Raw genomic sequence first — 15,903 nt, forward strand, 5'->3', positions numbered from 1 at the left:
CCAGCCTGTGCCAGCTCTGCCAGGCTCTGCTTGTGCTATGGCCAGGATCCTTCATCTTCCCAATCTCTGCTTCTGTATTTGAGTCCTTTCTAATTCTCTCTTATATGGACTCCTGTGTTTCTGCTTGGACAGTCTGATGTCATTAGCCTTACCTACATGGCCCAGGATCCTCTCCCTGACCCACAATTGTTAGTATAATCACAGCTGCAATGTCCTTTTACTGTGTCAACTCATGTATTCACAGGTCTCAGGACATCCTTGGAGGCTAATAGCTTCTACAGGTTGCAATGTTTGTGGGAGGGTAAAAAGTCCATGAATGCATCTCATTGCTTTTTATCATTGAACTTAGTGTAGAAATGTAGTGAATCATCCAGTGGAGGAGCAAAAACTATTGGCTTCTCCAAAGGAGGTGACACACCTATGAATGACAGCCCTTAGGAAACTGGGTAAGGGAGTGGGTAAAGTGTCTTGACATATGAACACGAGGACCTGAGTTCAATCCCCTACTCCCACATAAAAGCTATGTGCTTGTAACCCCAATGTTAGAAGGTAGAAATAGGCAGACCCCTGTGGCTTCCATAGCCAGAGACAGCTTCCCTGAATCTGTAAGCTCCAGGCCAGCAAGAGACACTGCCTCAAAAAGTAAGCGGAGAAGATTGAGGAAGACACTCAACTCCTGACCTCCAAGAGGACACATGCATACACCACATGAATAAGTAGAAGTTCTCTATTTTGTCTTAAGACAGGGTCTTGCTTTGTGGCTTTCTGTAGTGATAATCTGTACAGAGCCTTTGTAGGAAGCCTAACCAGTATCCCTCTTCTCTTTCCTCCAATGGCTGTTTCCTGACGTCTGCTCCACCCAGGATTTACGCAAGCAGGTAGCACCACTGCTCAAGAGCTTCCAAGGGGAGGTGAGTACGCATGCACGTTCACTTGTCCTCATCCCACGCTTTGTTGCTGTGTTAGCTACGCTTCTTACTTCTGTGACAAAATCCTTTACAAAGCAGCTTAAGGAAGGAAAGGCTTGGTGGCTCACAGTCTGAGGGTGCACAGTCCATCATGGTGGGAAGGCACGGCGGCAGGAACACAAGGCAGCTCCTCACCTCCTCAGCCAGGAAGCAGGTGTGTTGAGGCCTGTTGAGAAGATATGGAAGTGAGAATGAGTGTCACTGATTGCTTGAAACCCCAGAGCATAGTCGCCTACTTCCTGAAACACCCTTCCATGCCCCACTTCCCCTGATACCTGACAGGACGCCCCACCCACCCACACAGATGGAGGAAGATCAGAAAAGCCTTTAGAGGAAGCCGATAATAACTGTTGTCTGTGATTGAAAAGTTTGAAATTTTATAATCATAACGATTACATGTAATTATTATGGCAAAGTCATCAAACTTAACTCACGTTGAAATTGGATTGATTGATTGCTGTACTTAATTTTCTGTTTCACAAGCCCAGACAATTAATTGGGAGCGGGAGTTAACCTCAGTGTTCAATCCAACTTGGAGCATGTTCTACACCAACAGAAATGTAAACAATCCCTCACAGCCAGGCTGGCAACGCACTCGTGTAATTTTCTCTCGGCTACCTAGTGAGTCCTGGCTCAGGCTATGCTATATGGCAAGCCTTTATTTGAAAACTAAGCGCCTTGGACCTGCAGAGGTCAAATCCCCTGGAAATGGAGTCACACATGGTTGAGAGCCACTGTGCGGGTACTGGGAGTGGAACTCTGGTCCTCTACGGGAGCACGTTACCCCTAACTAACCCGAGCTGTCTCTCCAAACCTTTAATCTTTCTAATTTGCTGAAGCTATCATGTTTCTCTGCTTTCATTCTTTTTCTTTTTTTTCGGAGCTGGGGACCGAACCCAGGGCCTTGCGCTTGCTAGGCAAGCACTCTACCACTGAGCTAAATCCCCAACCCTCTGCTTTCATTCTTAACATTATCTTAATCTTTTTTTAAATTACTGAAATGATTTATCAACTGTGTGAGTTGGTTTTTTGTTTTGTTTTGGGTTTTGGTTTTTTTAAGAGCCAACCTTGAGTATGTTTCTTTAGGATGCTGTCTTTGCTCATGTCTGTTTCCTTCTTTGATCTATTTTGAGTTATGATTAAATAATGTTTATTTTCCCTTTGTGAACTCATACTGTTGTACTTTTTGAAAGTTGCTGCTTACGTCAGGATTCCCACCTTGAATTTTTACCTAAGAAAGTTTTTCCCCAAGTTCCACACTAGTACTCCCTAAGACTCGCTCCCTGGCCTCGCACCTTCCAGGACACACCTTTCTCAGAACAGAGAGAGAGGAACCAACTGTAGAGATGGCTTTCCCTAACAGTGAATACCTTCTTCACCAAGGAATCACCGTCCTCACAGATCACCAAGGAGAATGCTGCCAGAGTCCAACATGGGAGCCAGTGAGCTTATTGGGCTCCCAAACAGTATAGCTGAGAACGCTGAGGGACCCTAGAGCAGCCACTACCCCCAAAAGTCTTGCCCCAAATGGGCAACAATGTCCCTGTAGTGACATAAGGTAGAGTCCCAGCTCTCACAGTGTATGTACTCTGGCCCCTCCTGCAACCACAGGGCACATGTGATTAGAGTAGAGCTGTATGCAAATGTCTGGGAAATGCAAAAGGAAGTGACTGAGAGAATGGTGACTCCCACGCTCCTTTTGTGGGAAATATCTGTCTTTAGGCTCAATCTTAAGGGTCCCTTGCTATGGCCCTGATGGTAGGAGCATCAAATGTACAACATACAGTGCACACAGTTCTCTCTGGGAGAATTCTGTCAGTCAGTCATGGGATAGATGAAAACCTCCATTAGAAAATGGAAAATGGACAATTCCTAACAAGGCTACAATAACTTTGATGTCAGAATCAGACAAGAACAGAACACGAAGGAAAATCAGTCATTCCTATTTAGTTATAAATAGAGAATTCAAGAGCCCTAAGACAAGTCACTGGAAGCCAGTAGGCGTGGCTATTTCATTTAACAGCCTGAAATGCTGTTTCCTTTAACAGCAGTAAATTGCATTAGTGTTCTTTATAACATGACCAGATGTATGGAAAATTGCCATTTCACTAACTGTAAGGAAAAGAAACTCATCCGTGAGGGCGGGAGAGATGGTAAAGAGCATTCTTGCCCTTACAGAGAGGGCCTCGGTCTGGTACCCAGCACCCAGCACCCACATGGCAGCTGTCACCACCTATACCTACCTTTTCAGGGGCTCCAGAGTTCTCTTCTCCCCTCCTCAGACTCCAGGCATACATGTGGTGTACAGACATACTCAGGCACACACATGCATGAATAAAATAAATAACTTTAAATTAGAAAGTGGTTAAACAAAAACTAGAAACCAGCAAACTAGAAAAAGAACCTTTTTAACCTTGCAGAAGATTGCCTGTGTAACCAATAAGAGTCATCAAACCTACCTGCTAAAATTAATTTTCTTTACAAGCAAGAACTAGGGCCATGGCCCTGTGGCAGAATGCTTGCCGAGAATCACCCATTGAGGGGCAGTGTGGTGCGGGGTTATGGCTCAGTGGTAGAACCCTCTCAGGGGATTCATAGCACCCTGGATTTGTTCCCCAGCACCAAGAAGACAAATAGTAAGTAAAGTTAAACTGGACCTGCAGACAAATTCAAAAATTTTGAAAATAATAAACCAAGGGATGGCAACCCAGGTTGCGTAAATGGAGTTTATGGCCAAAAGAATGTTGCAGCATATTGTTACACCCTTACAGCACAGACCCACAAGAGACAGCATGGGGATGTCTTTTTTTTTTTTTAAACATACATTTATTTATTTGTTTGTTTGTTTATTATGTATATATACATCATACAGCTTTCTGCCTGCGTGTATGTGCCTGCAGGCCAGAAGAGGGCACCAGACCTGATTATAGATGGTTGTGAGCCACCATGTGGTTGCTGGGAATTGAACTCAGGACCTCTGGAAGAACAGTCAGTGCTCTTAACCACTGAGCCATCTCTCCAGCCCAGGGATGTCTTTAAAAAGACCCCAGCATGGTCTTGTCATTTGCGGTATTTATTTCAGAACAAAATAATCATGGCTTTTGCTTGCTTGTTTGTTTGTTTGTTGTTTGTGACAGGGCATCACGTAGCCCAGGTTTGACTTGCTCACCATCTAGCCAGGAGGGACCTTGGATTTGTAGTCCCACTTCCCAAATGCTGGATGGAACCTAGGGACCCTTGGATGCTAGGAGGTAGATTCCTTGCTGAGCTCTGTCCCAGGCCCATGATCAATTTTAGTCTGCCAAGGACACTTGGGTTTTCAGGTAAGGCTACAGGCTTAGACATGCTGACAAGGAAGGAAAGTGGTAATAATGTTCAACTCTCCACCCTCAAAAGGTTCATGGGTGAAGCCCTGTCACAAAGGACAAATGAGCAAGAGAAGGTTTACACACTTAGTGAGTGCTTCCTTTCAGAAATAAAGACCAGAACTGGTACAGGAGGGTGCAGGGTTCAAGGCCAGCCCGCATACAGGGTGAATGGAGAGCTAGCCTCAATTATGTAGTAAGAGCTTGTTTCAAAAAAGCTGCCTACATTTATTGAATAAAATATATTTCATTTATAATATATGTTATAATTATTATAAGTGTGTATGTGTTTTGTTGTTGTTGTTTTATACGGGATCATATGTGGCCCAAGCTAATGGGCTACATAGTGTGTAATTCCTGCACTTCAGAGATAGAAACATGAGGATCAGAAGTTCAAAGCCATCCTTGAGCCCATACCAAATTTAGGCCCAGACTGGGCACACGGGACCCTGTCACAAAAACTTCTTTGGTTTTTTTGCAGGGTGGTTGTGGTGGTGGTGGTTGTGGTGTATCAATACAAGGTTTCTCTGTGTTACCTTGACTGGTCTAGAATTCACTCTGTGGACCAGGATGGCCTCAAACTCACAGAGATGGGCCTGCCTCTGCCTCCAGAGTGCTGTAATTAAAGGCATGTGCCACCACTGCCCACCACAATAATTTTTTTTAAGGATCAAGGATCTCAGAACAACCTACAAGTTTAAGGCTAGTGTCTTTAATAGGCGCCTGTAGAGAGAATTAAGGCATGTTGAAGACAAATTATCTTAGGCACAAAACACAGGGACTCCCCCTCTCTTATGTGGCCCCCTGTTCTGGCCCTTCACCAGAGACCTCTTTCTTATCCAGCCCAACCACCCTCAACTCTGGGCCTTTCTACAGTAGTAAAGGCACCATTGTGGTTAAGGTGGCAATGGGCATGATGCATTTTTAACGATCTTAAAACAAAACCCCAAAGCCTGACCAGCACAGGATCCTCCTGGAGGTTGGCTGGGTGATGGCTCAATTAGAGGAGCGCAGGACTGCGCTGAGGCGAGTGGGCCAGCGCTGTAATTGAAAGCACATTTTCCCCTCCGAAGCTGCAGCTGGTTTAGCTCTGCTCATGCAGAAAAGGATATAACCTTGCATAACATAGGAAATGAACGGTTGAGAGAGAAGCCAAATTCAATTTTAGTCAGATATGTTGAGGCCGAGCCCATGATCTATGGGAGCCGGGGCCTGAGCAGCTCGCATGTGGAAAGGCGCGCACTCAACACTCTATTAATCACGGCCGCCCGCCTGGCGCTGCCGCCCCTGTGTACAGGGGGCCACTGCGCCCGAGCTCCTCCTCAGTGCTGGAGAGCAGCCAAGCACTCCAGAAGTTAACCTCTTAAAGACCCGGAGCTGCTTTCTGTTGAATAAATGTAATTTTGTGGTCAGAAATAAATGCTTGTGATGTAGCAGGGAGCTTTGAAAACAACAGCGAGCCAAAGCTATTACAAATTGCTCCGTGTTGGGGAAGTCAACAGCACACATCAAAATTCCGCGTGGAAGGCAAATTGATTTCGGCCCAGAGCTCTGCAGCTATTCAATAAAAGCCCTATTAAACCATTGTGTGTAATGAACAATCCAGAGCAAATCTAATATTTTCAGAGGGTAATTATTTTTAACGTCCTCTCGGTAGCCATCACTAGATTTCTTGGATGTTTACAGTGGGGACCCAAGTGGGTGTGCTCTACCCAGCTGTCATTTGGCCTCTGAGCTGGGAAATCCCTGTGCAACTGGCTCCCAGCTGCCTAACAGGCACCTGGTAGCCTCCGTGTGCCTGGAGTTAAGTGAGGGCCGGCCCTGCTCCTCCAGGAGGACGTTCAGGGGCTCTGGTGTATCCCAGAGCCAGTCATATAGGAGATGCCTGAGTTTTGTTGAATCAGTCCAAACTGGTGGAAACAGACAAAAGAGAGCTTCAAAAGCATGGGGGAGGGTAATGAAATATTGGTGGTGTTCTCTCAGAATTTCAGGCAACAGATGCCAGTGCCCAAGGCAAGAAAAGCAGGTCCTGTGTGATCTAGAGACCCATGTCAGGGGGTTGGGGATTTAGCTCAGCGGTAGAGCGCTTGCCTAGCGAGCGCAAGGCCCTGGGTTCGGTCCCCAGCTCTGAAAAAAAGAAAAAAAAAAAAAGAAAGAAAGAAAGAAAGAGACCCATGTCAGCACCCAGGGAAACTGTGGCACTCACTGGCACCTTGGGACATGTCTCTTTTACTTCAGTTCCTTTATCATGTGGAAATCACTCTTTATTACTTAGTGATTCTGACAGCTAAGCAAGTCTCACCCAGCCCTACCCCTGCTCAGTTCAGAGTGGAGTTGTAACCCTGCCTCACCAAGTCACAACTCTTAATGCCAGTCTTTTGTCTAGACTCTGAGCTTCTCAAAGACAAGGTCTGCTTATTTTTTTTTTTTTAGTACAGTGATATTTATGTGCCAAACCATAGCTGAATTTGACCTTGATATGTAATGACAGATTAATGCACTCACTGTTTTCATGGAGTTTAATGATTAGTGAGACCTGTGTCCCCATGTTACACAGTGCTTAGTGCATAGTAGGCCCTCACTAAATAAAGGAAGAGGAGTAAATAGATAGATGGCTGTGGTTGGACGAAGAGTTGATTGGTTGATGGATTGGTGAGTGAGGTGGATGGATATTGTTCAGTGGAATGGATAGATGAATTTATATGGGTGAGGATGGATGGGTAGATGGGTGACAGACGTAGGTAAAGATAGATGGACAGATGAGGAGTGTCGATGGATTACTATGCGAGAGAGTAGTCAGACTGAATAGGATAGATGATGGGGTGGGTAGGGCAGAAGGATGGATTGGAAGAGTTAATGGAAGAAGTGGTTGGGTGCTTGGATAGATGAATGGATGAAATGGGATGACGAGGGATGATAAAACAGATGGAGGGTGACGGATGGGTGGGGTTGAGTGAAGATTTGGTCGATAATGGGATGGGTGGATGGATAGTTAAGTGAATGAGTGGTTAGATGGGTTGGGTGGGTTTATAGAGGACATGAAATGAAATAAATGTGAAATTGAATGGATGGGGATTAGCAAGGATGCATGGATCAAGTAGAGCAATGCTGTTATAGTTTGTTTTCTATTACTATGGCAACCACCATGAAAAAAAGAACATGGAGAGGAAGGGTCTCATTTACAGCTTGCAGGCCATCATAAAGGGAAGCCATGGCAGGAAACCAAGGAAGGAACCTGTAGGCAGAAACCATGGAGGAGTGTTGCTTACTGGCTTGCTCTCTGTGGCTTGTTCAGCCTGTCTTATAGAACCCAGGGTCAAATGCCCCGTGGTGGCAGCATCCATGGTAGACTGTGTCCTTCCAGGCAATTAAGTGCCCCACAGTCTCCCCTACAGGCCAGTCTTATAGCGGTGTTTCCTCAGTTGAGCTTCCTTCATAGGTGATTTTAGCATATACCAAGTCGACCAAAATTATAGACAGACAGATGGGGAGGGAAGGAAGGAAGGAAGGAGGGAAGGAAGGAAGGAAGGAAGGAAGGAAGTGCTTGGATGGAGAAAACACCTCTGCTATATAAATTAAAACATTCTGTTAATAAGAAGTCTTTATCCTCTGTCAGCTTCTGTATTTAACCCAATTCAGGAATATCAGGATAAGATTAGTAGGCCTTAAGTTAAGAATTTTTAAGATCTGATGCCTTTGACTTTGACATTGGCCAAGTCAGCTGACGTCTCAGTGCCTCTGCTACCTCAGATGATGAACATGAGGGCTCAGTGGAATAGATTTGGGTGAGAATTAGAGACAGTATTTATAAACTCGGCATGCTGGCAGCCTATGATCCCAGCTCCCGTGTGGTAGAAGCAAGAGGATCAGAAGTCCAAGGACATCTTCAACTACTTAAGGAATTCCAGGTCGGCCTGGGCTGTAAGAAACTGTTCTGGAGTGGAGCATGGCAGGGAAGGACAGTGAGAAGATGGGGAAGGAAAGGAAACCGTGTGGTATAAAAATAAACTGATACTACTTCCCCTATAAGCCTAAACTACTTCCGCTTCATTAAAATTAAATTAGTTAATTAGTTTAATTACTTAAAATTAATACTAGTCACATAGATTTGCTCAAACATGGGAAAACTTCAATGACCAGCATGCCTGGTGTTTTACAGATTTTCCTTTCGAAAAGCTACATCTGCATGTACATTAGATTTTCTTACTGTCTCATTGGCTCAAAATTTTATTTATGAGATTGACATCAAGAATCAAATGACTAAAATGTTAGGTTCCCAGAATGAACTTAAAGATGTGGCTGGGGCCGTGCTCAGTGGGAGAGCCCCTGCCTAGCATATGTGAAGTCATGAGTTCAGTCTCTAGCACTTCCAGAATTAAAGCAAGCTTTCTGCCATTGGATAGTCTAATTGTTCTTGTCAAACATCATGATGTAGTCTATATTATTTTCCTTACACCAATGCCACAGTCTTGGTAAACATGGTTTGTAGTAATTTTTCAATTGGGAAGTACGAATCTTCCAACTTTTTCAGTTTCTAGATTTTATTTATTTTTTATGTTTATTTTATTGTATGTATGTATGTATGTATGTATGTATGTATGTATGTATATATGTATGTGCCCTTGCATTTCCACACAGATTTCAGGATCAGTCTTTCACTTTCAGCAATGAAGCCAGCTAGGATTTGGAATGAAGTGCGTTGAATCTGTAACTCAGCTTTGTGGCCATCGCCATTGTTACAGTACTGTCTTCAATTCAGCCAAGACCTCCAATTAATTCATTTCTTCCTACAATGTCTTATGGTTTTCAGAGTAAATTCTATACTTCCTTCTTTTAGTTTTTCTATTAACAATTCATATATGTTTACAATGTATATTATTATTGTTGTTGCTATTGTTATTGTTGACATCATCTCACCATTGAGTCGGGGATGGCCTGCAACTCATTTTTCATTTGTGTTTGAGAAAGGGCCTCTCACTGTGAAGCTTTGGCTGACCTAGAACTCACAGAGATCTGCTTCCCTCTACCTCCTGAGTGCTGGGATTCAAGGCAAGGCTTATATCGCTATGCTCAGCTTTGCAATGTATCTTAACATCATCAAATCTATACCCTCCCATTCTCTCCCAGACCCTTTTTTTTTAATCTTTATTAACTTGGGTATTTCTTATTTACATTTCGAGTGTTATTCCCTTTCCTGGTTTCTGGGCCAACATCCCCCTAACCCCTCCCCCTCCCCTTCTTTATGGGTGTTCCCCTCCCCATCTTCCCCTCATTACTGCCCCCCCCCCAACAATCACGTTCACTGGGTGTTCAGTCTTGGCAGGACCCAGGGCTTCCCCTTCCACTGGTGCTCTTACTAGGATATTCATTGCTACCTATGAGGTCAGAGTCCAGGGTCAGTCCATGTATAGTCTTTAGGTAGTGGTTTAGTCCCTGGAAGCTCTGGTTGCTTGACATTGTTGTTCATATGGGGTCTCAAGCCCCTTCAAGCTCTTCCAGTTCTTTCTCTGATTCCTTCAACGGGGGTCCCATTCTCAGTTCAGTGGTTTAATGATGGCATTCGCCTATGTATTTGCTGTATTCTGGCTGTGTCTCCCAGGAGAGATCTACATCCGGTTCCTGTCGGCCTGCACTTCTTTGCTTCTCTCTCCCAGACCCTTAAAACTTCCCTCTCCTTCTATTAAGTCCTCTTTTGGTTGTTATGTACATAGAATCCAGTAAGTGCCATTCAAGTGCATATGGGGCTATCCTATGGAGCATGGGCAACTTACATCAGCCCTAGGCCCAAAGAAAAATGACTCTCCCTCCCTCAGAAGCCATCAACTGTCAATAGCTCTTCAGCTGGGGGTGGAGCCTTATAAGCCCATCCCTCGTCCATGATGGAATATTGGCTGGCTTGATCTTTCGCGGTCACCATAGCTGCTCTGAGTTCATAAATCATATCTAGAAGACAGCGTTTCGTAGCACGCTTCCTGTCTCTTGCTCTCATTGGAGGGCTTTGTACATAGTCTTGTTTAGGGCTGAGCACTCAACAGTTATGAGCCTCTGCATCGATTGACTGCCGCCTACTGCCCAAAGATGCTCTTCTGACCAGTCTACTGCTGCACTAATCTATGGGTATAAAGATAAATATTTAAAAGGCAATTTGGCAAACCACAGTAGAAGATACCTCATTAGGGTCTGCAACCTCCCAAGCCATGGGCTTTACATCAGGTTTACAGTGCCAGGCATGAATTCCTTCCTGTGGAGCAAGCCTCAAATCCAGCCGGAGAATTGTCATGTCGTAATTACACAAGTAGGCACATCTTGCGTAGCACGTTAGTGGTATTGGGGTTTGCATGGAGTATGACAGCATAAGTCCGTTGATGACTTTCTCCTCAGCATCCTGTATAACACCTTTGGCACTTCGATAGTGGTCCAGCCCGGAGGGAGCTCCATGTCTTGCAGCTAAAATAGGTTCTGTCTTCATCGCTAGGGTCACACTATCTAGATATAGTGGATGGCTAAGGAATAGAATGTAGCCTGTGTTTTGTGTGTGTGTGTGTGTGTGTGTGTGTGTGTGTGTGTGTGTGTGTGTGTGTGTGGAGGGGTATCTTCCCCTGACCAACAATTTATAGGGAGGTTTTCCCTGCCTGGCATTAAGATTTTCATAACTCATGCTTTCTCAGGAAAACACTGTCTCTCCAGCCCCAGAAATTGTTAGGGTTTTTGTTTTGTTTTGTTTTGTCTTTGTTTTTTGGGACAGTCTCTCTTTGTAGCCCTGGCTATTCTCGTACTTGTTTTGTAGACCAGGCTGATCTTGAACTCAAGAGATTTGCCTGCCTATATGTCCCAAGTGCTGGGATTAAGGACATGCTAAGATTACAGTCTTGTACCACTGTGACCAGTTTATAAGGTACAGGGGATAGAACCCAGGGATTTATGTATACGGAGCCAGCAGTCCACCAACTATTTCATTACCTTAGGCAGCCATTCCCTCTCTGGGAATACTTCTCTGCGTCTCTCCCATGGTTTTCCTGAAGTAAAAGATGTTGGGAAGGAAGAAGGGGCGGGCGCTGGCCTGCTGGTGGGATTGTGAGCCTCCTCCCACTCTTTTAGGTGGGGATGAAAGAGTGCATGAGCTAATGCGTGAGAAGGGCTAATGCGTGACACGGGCAGCTGGGCCTTCCGACCTCTGTTCCTAGCCTGCTGGTGTGCGTGACCTGACCTCTCAGCCTACCTCTCCGCTCTGGTTGAGCTTTAGGGAAATGGCAGACAGCTAATCTTCCAGTCTCACAGCCCTACAGTCTTGTGCTGAAAATGGAAGTCAGTGGCAACTTAAAGGCCCCCCAAATGTTAATTATCAGTCTGACTATCCTCGTTCTTCTTCCTCTGCCATTTGCCCACACCTCTGCTCTGACCACACCCTTACCCACTTCATTCTCCGTGGCTACATCTTCTTTCAGATTTTTACTAACGCACACTTTCCTCATCCAAAGGTAGATGAGTTGGACTGGCAAGTTGGCTCAGACAGTAATGGCACTTGCCAGCAAGCCTAACGACCTGAATTTGATCCTCCAAATCTACATAATGGAGGGAGAGCCCTGACTCCTGTATAATGCTCTCTGACCTCCACATTCAATAAACGAGAGAGAGAGAGAGAGAGAGAGAGAGAGAGAGAGAGACAGAGACAGAGAGAGACAGAGACAGAGACAGAGACACAGAGAGAGATAGAGACAGAGACACTGACTTTTCCTCAAGAAGAATGAAGTCCAAAATGTGGATGCTTCAGTCCTTCTTAGAAGGGGAAACAAAATACTCCCATGGTTTTCCTGAAGTAAAAGATGTTGGGAAGGAAGAAGGGGTGGGTGCTGGCCTGCTGGTGGGGTTGTGAGCCTCCTCCCACTCTTTTAGCCACGGAGAATGAAGTGGGTAAGGGTGAGGTCAGAGCAGAGGTAGAGGGTGGGAGGGACTTGGGAGGAAGAGCGGAGGGGGAGGGGGAAAAAGGAGGGTCAGGATCAGGTATGGGAGGCAACAGGGATGATATATATACAGAAGGTCAGGAATTTGAACAGAGGTGTGTAGCAATGGGGGATGGGGTAGCCACCAGCAAGTCCCAGATGTCAGGAAAGCAAGAGGCTCCCATGACCAAAAGGGATGAGATTAGCTGAAATGCCCAACAAAGGAGGGAGAACCTGTAGAGACCATATCCAGAGGCTAGGCAAGGCCCCCGGTTGGGGGATGGGGCCACCCACACATCTCCAAATTTTTAACCCAGAATGGCTCCTGTCTAAAGGAAATATGGAGCAGAGACTGAAGAAAAAGCCATCCAGAGACTGGCTCACCTGGGGATCCATCCCATATACAGACACCAAACCCAGACACTATTGTGGATGCCAAGAAGTACATGCTGACAGGAGCCTGTTAGAGCTGTCTCCTGAGAGGCTCTGCCAGAGTCTGACAAATACAGAGATGGATACTCACAGCCAACCTTTGAACTGAGAACAAGGTCCCCAGTGGAGGAGTTAGAGAAAGGACTGAAGGAGATGAAGGGATTGCAACCCCATAGAACAACAATATCAACCAACCAGACCCCTCCCCACTTCCCCCACCCCCAGAGCTCCCAGGCACTAAACCACCAACCAAAGAATACACATGGAAGGACCCATGGCTCCAGCCACATATGTATCAGAGGATGGCATTATCTGGTATCAATAGGAGGAGAGGCCTTTGGTTCTGTGAAGCCTCGATTCCCCAGTCTAGGAGAATGCCAGGGCAGTGAGGTGGGACTAGGTGGGTGGGAGGGGGAGCACCCTCATAGACGCAGGAGGAGGTGGGACTGGATAGGGGGGTTCTGGAGAGGCATCCAAGAAAGGGGATAACATTTGAAATGTAAATCCATAAACTATCCAATAAAAGAAAAAAATGATTTTCAGTTCAACATGGTGGCAAGGATGGTCTTGAACTCCTTCTGCCTCCCAGTCCCAGGTGCTGGGGTAGCAGAGGTGTGCCACCATGCCCAGGATCCTGGAAAAAGCCATTCCTGCTACTGCTATAGAAATTAACTTGCCATCTCTATATAAGTTTTGGAACTTCAGTTCCCTGTCAACTTTGGAATAAAAGAATCATAGCTCCCTAAGTTAAGCCGGCATCATAGAGGGATTACTCTGGAAATGTTACATTTCTTTCTCCTCTTGCACTAGTATCATCCAATATTAAATACAGTCTTCAACACAGGCTCGAGTTGTCAAATATAGTAACAGACTAGGCCCATGGCTCGGTGAGTACACCCCAGTCTAGCATGCACAAAGCCATCACCTGTACTTACTGTAGACCTATGATGTCAGCATTCCTGCAATGGAGGGGGCGGGGCTCAAAAATCCAACAGCATACCTGCCCACATGTCAGATTCAAGGCCAGCCTGGGCTACATGAGGCCTTGACTGAAAATGAGAAGACAGAAAGAGGAAATGTATAGGGGAAGCCTGTGGTCATGTTGCAGGAGGTCGACAGGGAGGCTCATTTGTAGAAAGCTGCCTAGATGTGTGTGGTGGGAAAGTGTTTCCATTGGTTGTGGACAGCCCAAGGCTATCATTACACTGTGTCCCGAAAAACAGGTGCTCCTGCACAGGCAGCCCTCTCCACATTAGCCAGCTTCAGAGATGTGAAGACAAACTCCCAAACTGTGAAAACCTTCACTGAGTGTGGGTTTCCATTCTCAGAAAGAATATAGGAGCTGCAGCAGAAATAGTCCTTTGGAATCTTCCCGAGGAGGGGAGTCTGGTCTGTAGCCTGATAGCGACAGTCTGATCCCCTATGCTGGTGGGAGTGACCTCAATTTATAGGTGGATCTGAGCCCAGCCCCAGACATCAGCAGAGCATTCCAATGAGGCGCCTTCCAGGCTGAGTGGAAATTGCTTGGTACTCTCAGGAACAGGGAGTGACTGGGTGTGGCTGGAGGGGGAGGTGTGGCAGGAGGCGAGCCCCAAACAGAAGAGGAAGCTCGTGGAGCAGGACAGTTTTTACAGGTGGCCAGAGCCTGTGTGTTCTCATGTTCCAGCCCAGTCCTGCCATCACAGTGTACCTCTGTCCTTTCCTCTTGTTCATTTTGCTATTATGGGGTGGAAACAGTAGATAGATTGAAAACCAAGGAGCCTTTAGGTATAACCTGGGAGCCAGATTTTACAGTCTCCCTTCCTATCTCTCCCAAAGAACTGCCATGCTCCAGTTTGCCACTGCCTAGGCACGTTTTGACAGACAGATAAGGATGGGCCGGGTTCCTTTCTGCCTCCCTTTTTGAATGATAAAGGGTTCTTTCCTTTCATAGACACCTGCAGGCTTGCTCCTACGGGGAACCAAGTCAATGTCACTTGCTTCTCCACTGTGTTGGATACTGTGTTAGGTCACTTGACTATGTTAGGTCACTTGCTTGCTCAGCCCTGGCAGGTGAAGTTTGTCACCTCTAGCTGCTGGCAGTTCTGGTCAAGCAGCCAGCCCCAAAGTTCTGGCACCTACTTCCAACCCTGCTCTTCCCTGGAGCTCTGCCAGCCGGAGGGAAGTCTGGACTGAGTGGAGGAAGCCAACTTTGGCAGAGACATTGCCTTGCCTGGATGTGCCTGAGAGGGCTCAGGTGAAAGCCTGGAGACAGAGCGGCAGTGGCTCACTGGTGATGAACGGTGAACAAGAACAGCCACCACCGGAAGAATGAGGTGGGGGCTAGAGCATATTTCAGGGCAGCAGCCCTGGGAAGGAGGCAGAAAGGGATCACGAGAGATGCTGTCAGACTTCTCAATGTACTGATCATTCCAGACAGTTTGGTAAGGTTTGCCAGGGAGCTGGCAGCCTTAGCTAGAAATTCAGCCTCCCTTAAACCTCATGGACTGGGATGTGGCTCTACTGGTAGAGCATTTATACATGCTCTCCATGAAATCGCTTATTTTACTTAGAGGGTTTGTTTGACCCCCTACTCTGAAAAAACTGGAATGGGAACACATACCTAGGAGGCAAGATGGGGAGTTCAAGGTCATCCCCAGCTACATAGTGAATTCGAAAGTAGCCCGCGCTACTTGAGATGTTGTCCTAGAAGGAAAGAAAGAAGGAAAAAAGAACTTAACTATATACTTCTTAGACTGCCCACTGCCTACCCTTGTTGACTTGGGACTGGATTTGAACTTGGTCACATTTGTGGAAGGGTTGAAGGAAGAAGAGCTCAGAGCTATGGAATTAGTTTCCTGGTGCTGTCAAGTGGCTTAAACACTAGACATGAGTGCCTCATAGTCCTGAGACTGAAGGACTAGATGAGTGTGTGAACAGGGCTGGCAGGCTGCTTTTGAAGAACAAGGTAGTGGTGGATGACATTCCTTGTGTGGAGGCAGCACAGGCTTCCTTTGTCAGTGACATTCTCTCCGAGAGTGTCTGAGTGTCTGTTGCAAGATAGGGGTGTGTGTGTGTGTGTGTGTGTGTGTGTGTGTGTGTGTGTGTGTAACCTGGAAAGAGTAGGCCATGACCCCAAGCACATGGGGCAAAAAGTTTGCTTAGTTTTTATTCTAAAGCAGGCAGTGATACTGCATCAGTTCACTATTGGAGCTCGCC

General features: G+C 46.1%; 1 protein-coding gene across 28 annotated transcripts in view; it reads left to right on the forward strand.

The window, feature by feature from the left end:
- The window catches only part of Cux1 (cut-like homeobox 1), a 334,105-nt gene that overhangs the window by 173,294 nt on the left and 144,908 nt on the right, over nucleotides 1-15,903 (forward strand). For 25 of the 28 annotated variants that reach the window (XR_010056362.1, XM_063270998.1, XM_063270996.1 and 22 more), the window contains one exon: nucleotides 864-911. The exons of the other annotated variants lie outside the window; for them this stretch is intronic. Coding sequence is in view for 23 of the 25 variants with exons in the window: in XM_063270998.1 (XP_063127068.1) it covers nucleotides 864-911 (48 nt within the window). In the remaining 2 variants the exon portion in view is untranslated. The remainder of the gene's footprint in view (nucleotides 1-863; nucleotides 912-15,903) is intronic. 28 annotated transcript variants of the gene reach the window in all.

The sequence above is a fragment of the Rattus norvegicus genome, chromosome 12 (assembly GCF_036323735.1).
Source record: "Rattus norvegicus strain BN/NHsdMcwi chromosome 12, GRCr8, whole genome shotgun sequence".
NCBI lineage: Eukaryota > Metazoa > Chordata > Mammalia > Rodentia > Muridae > Rattus > Rattus norvegicus.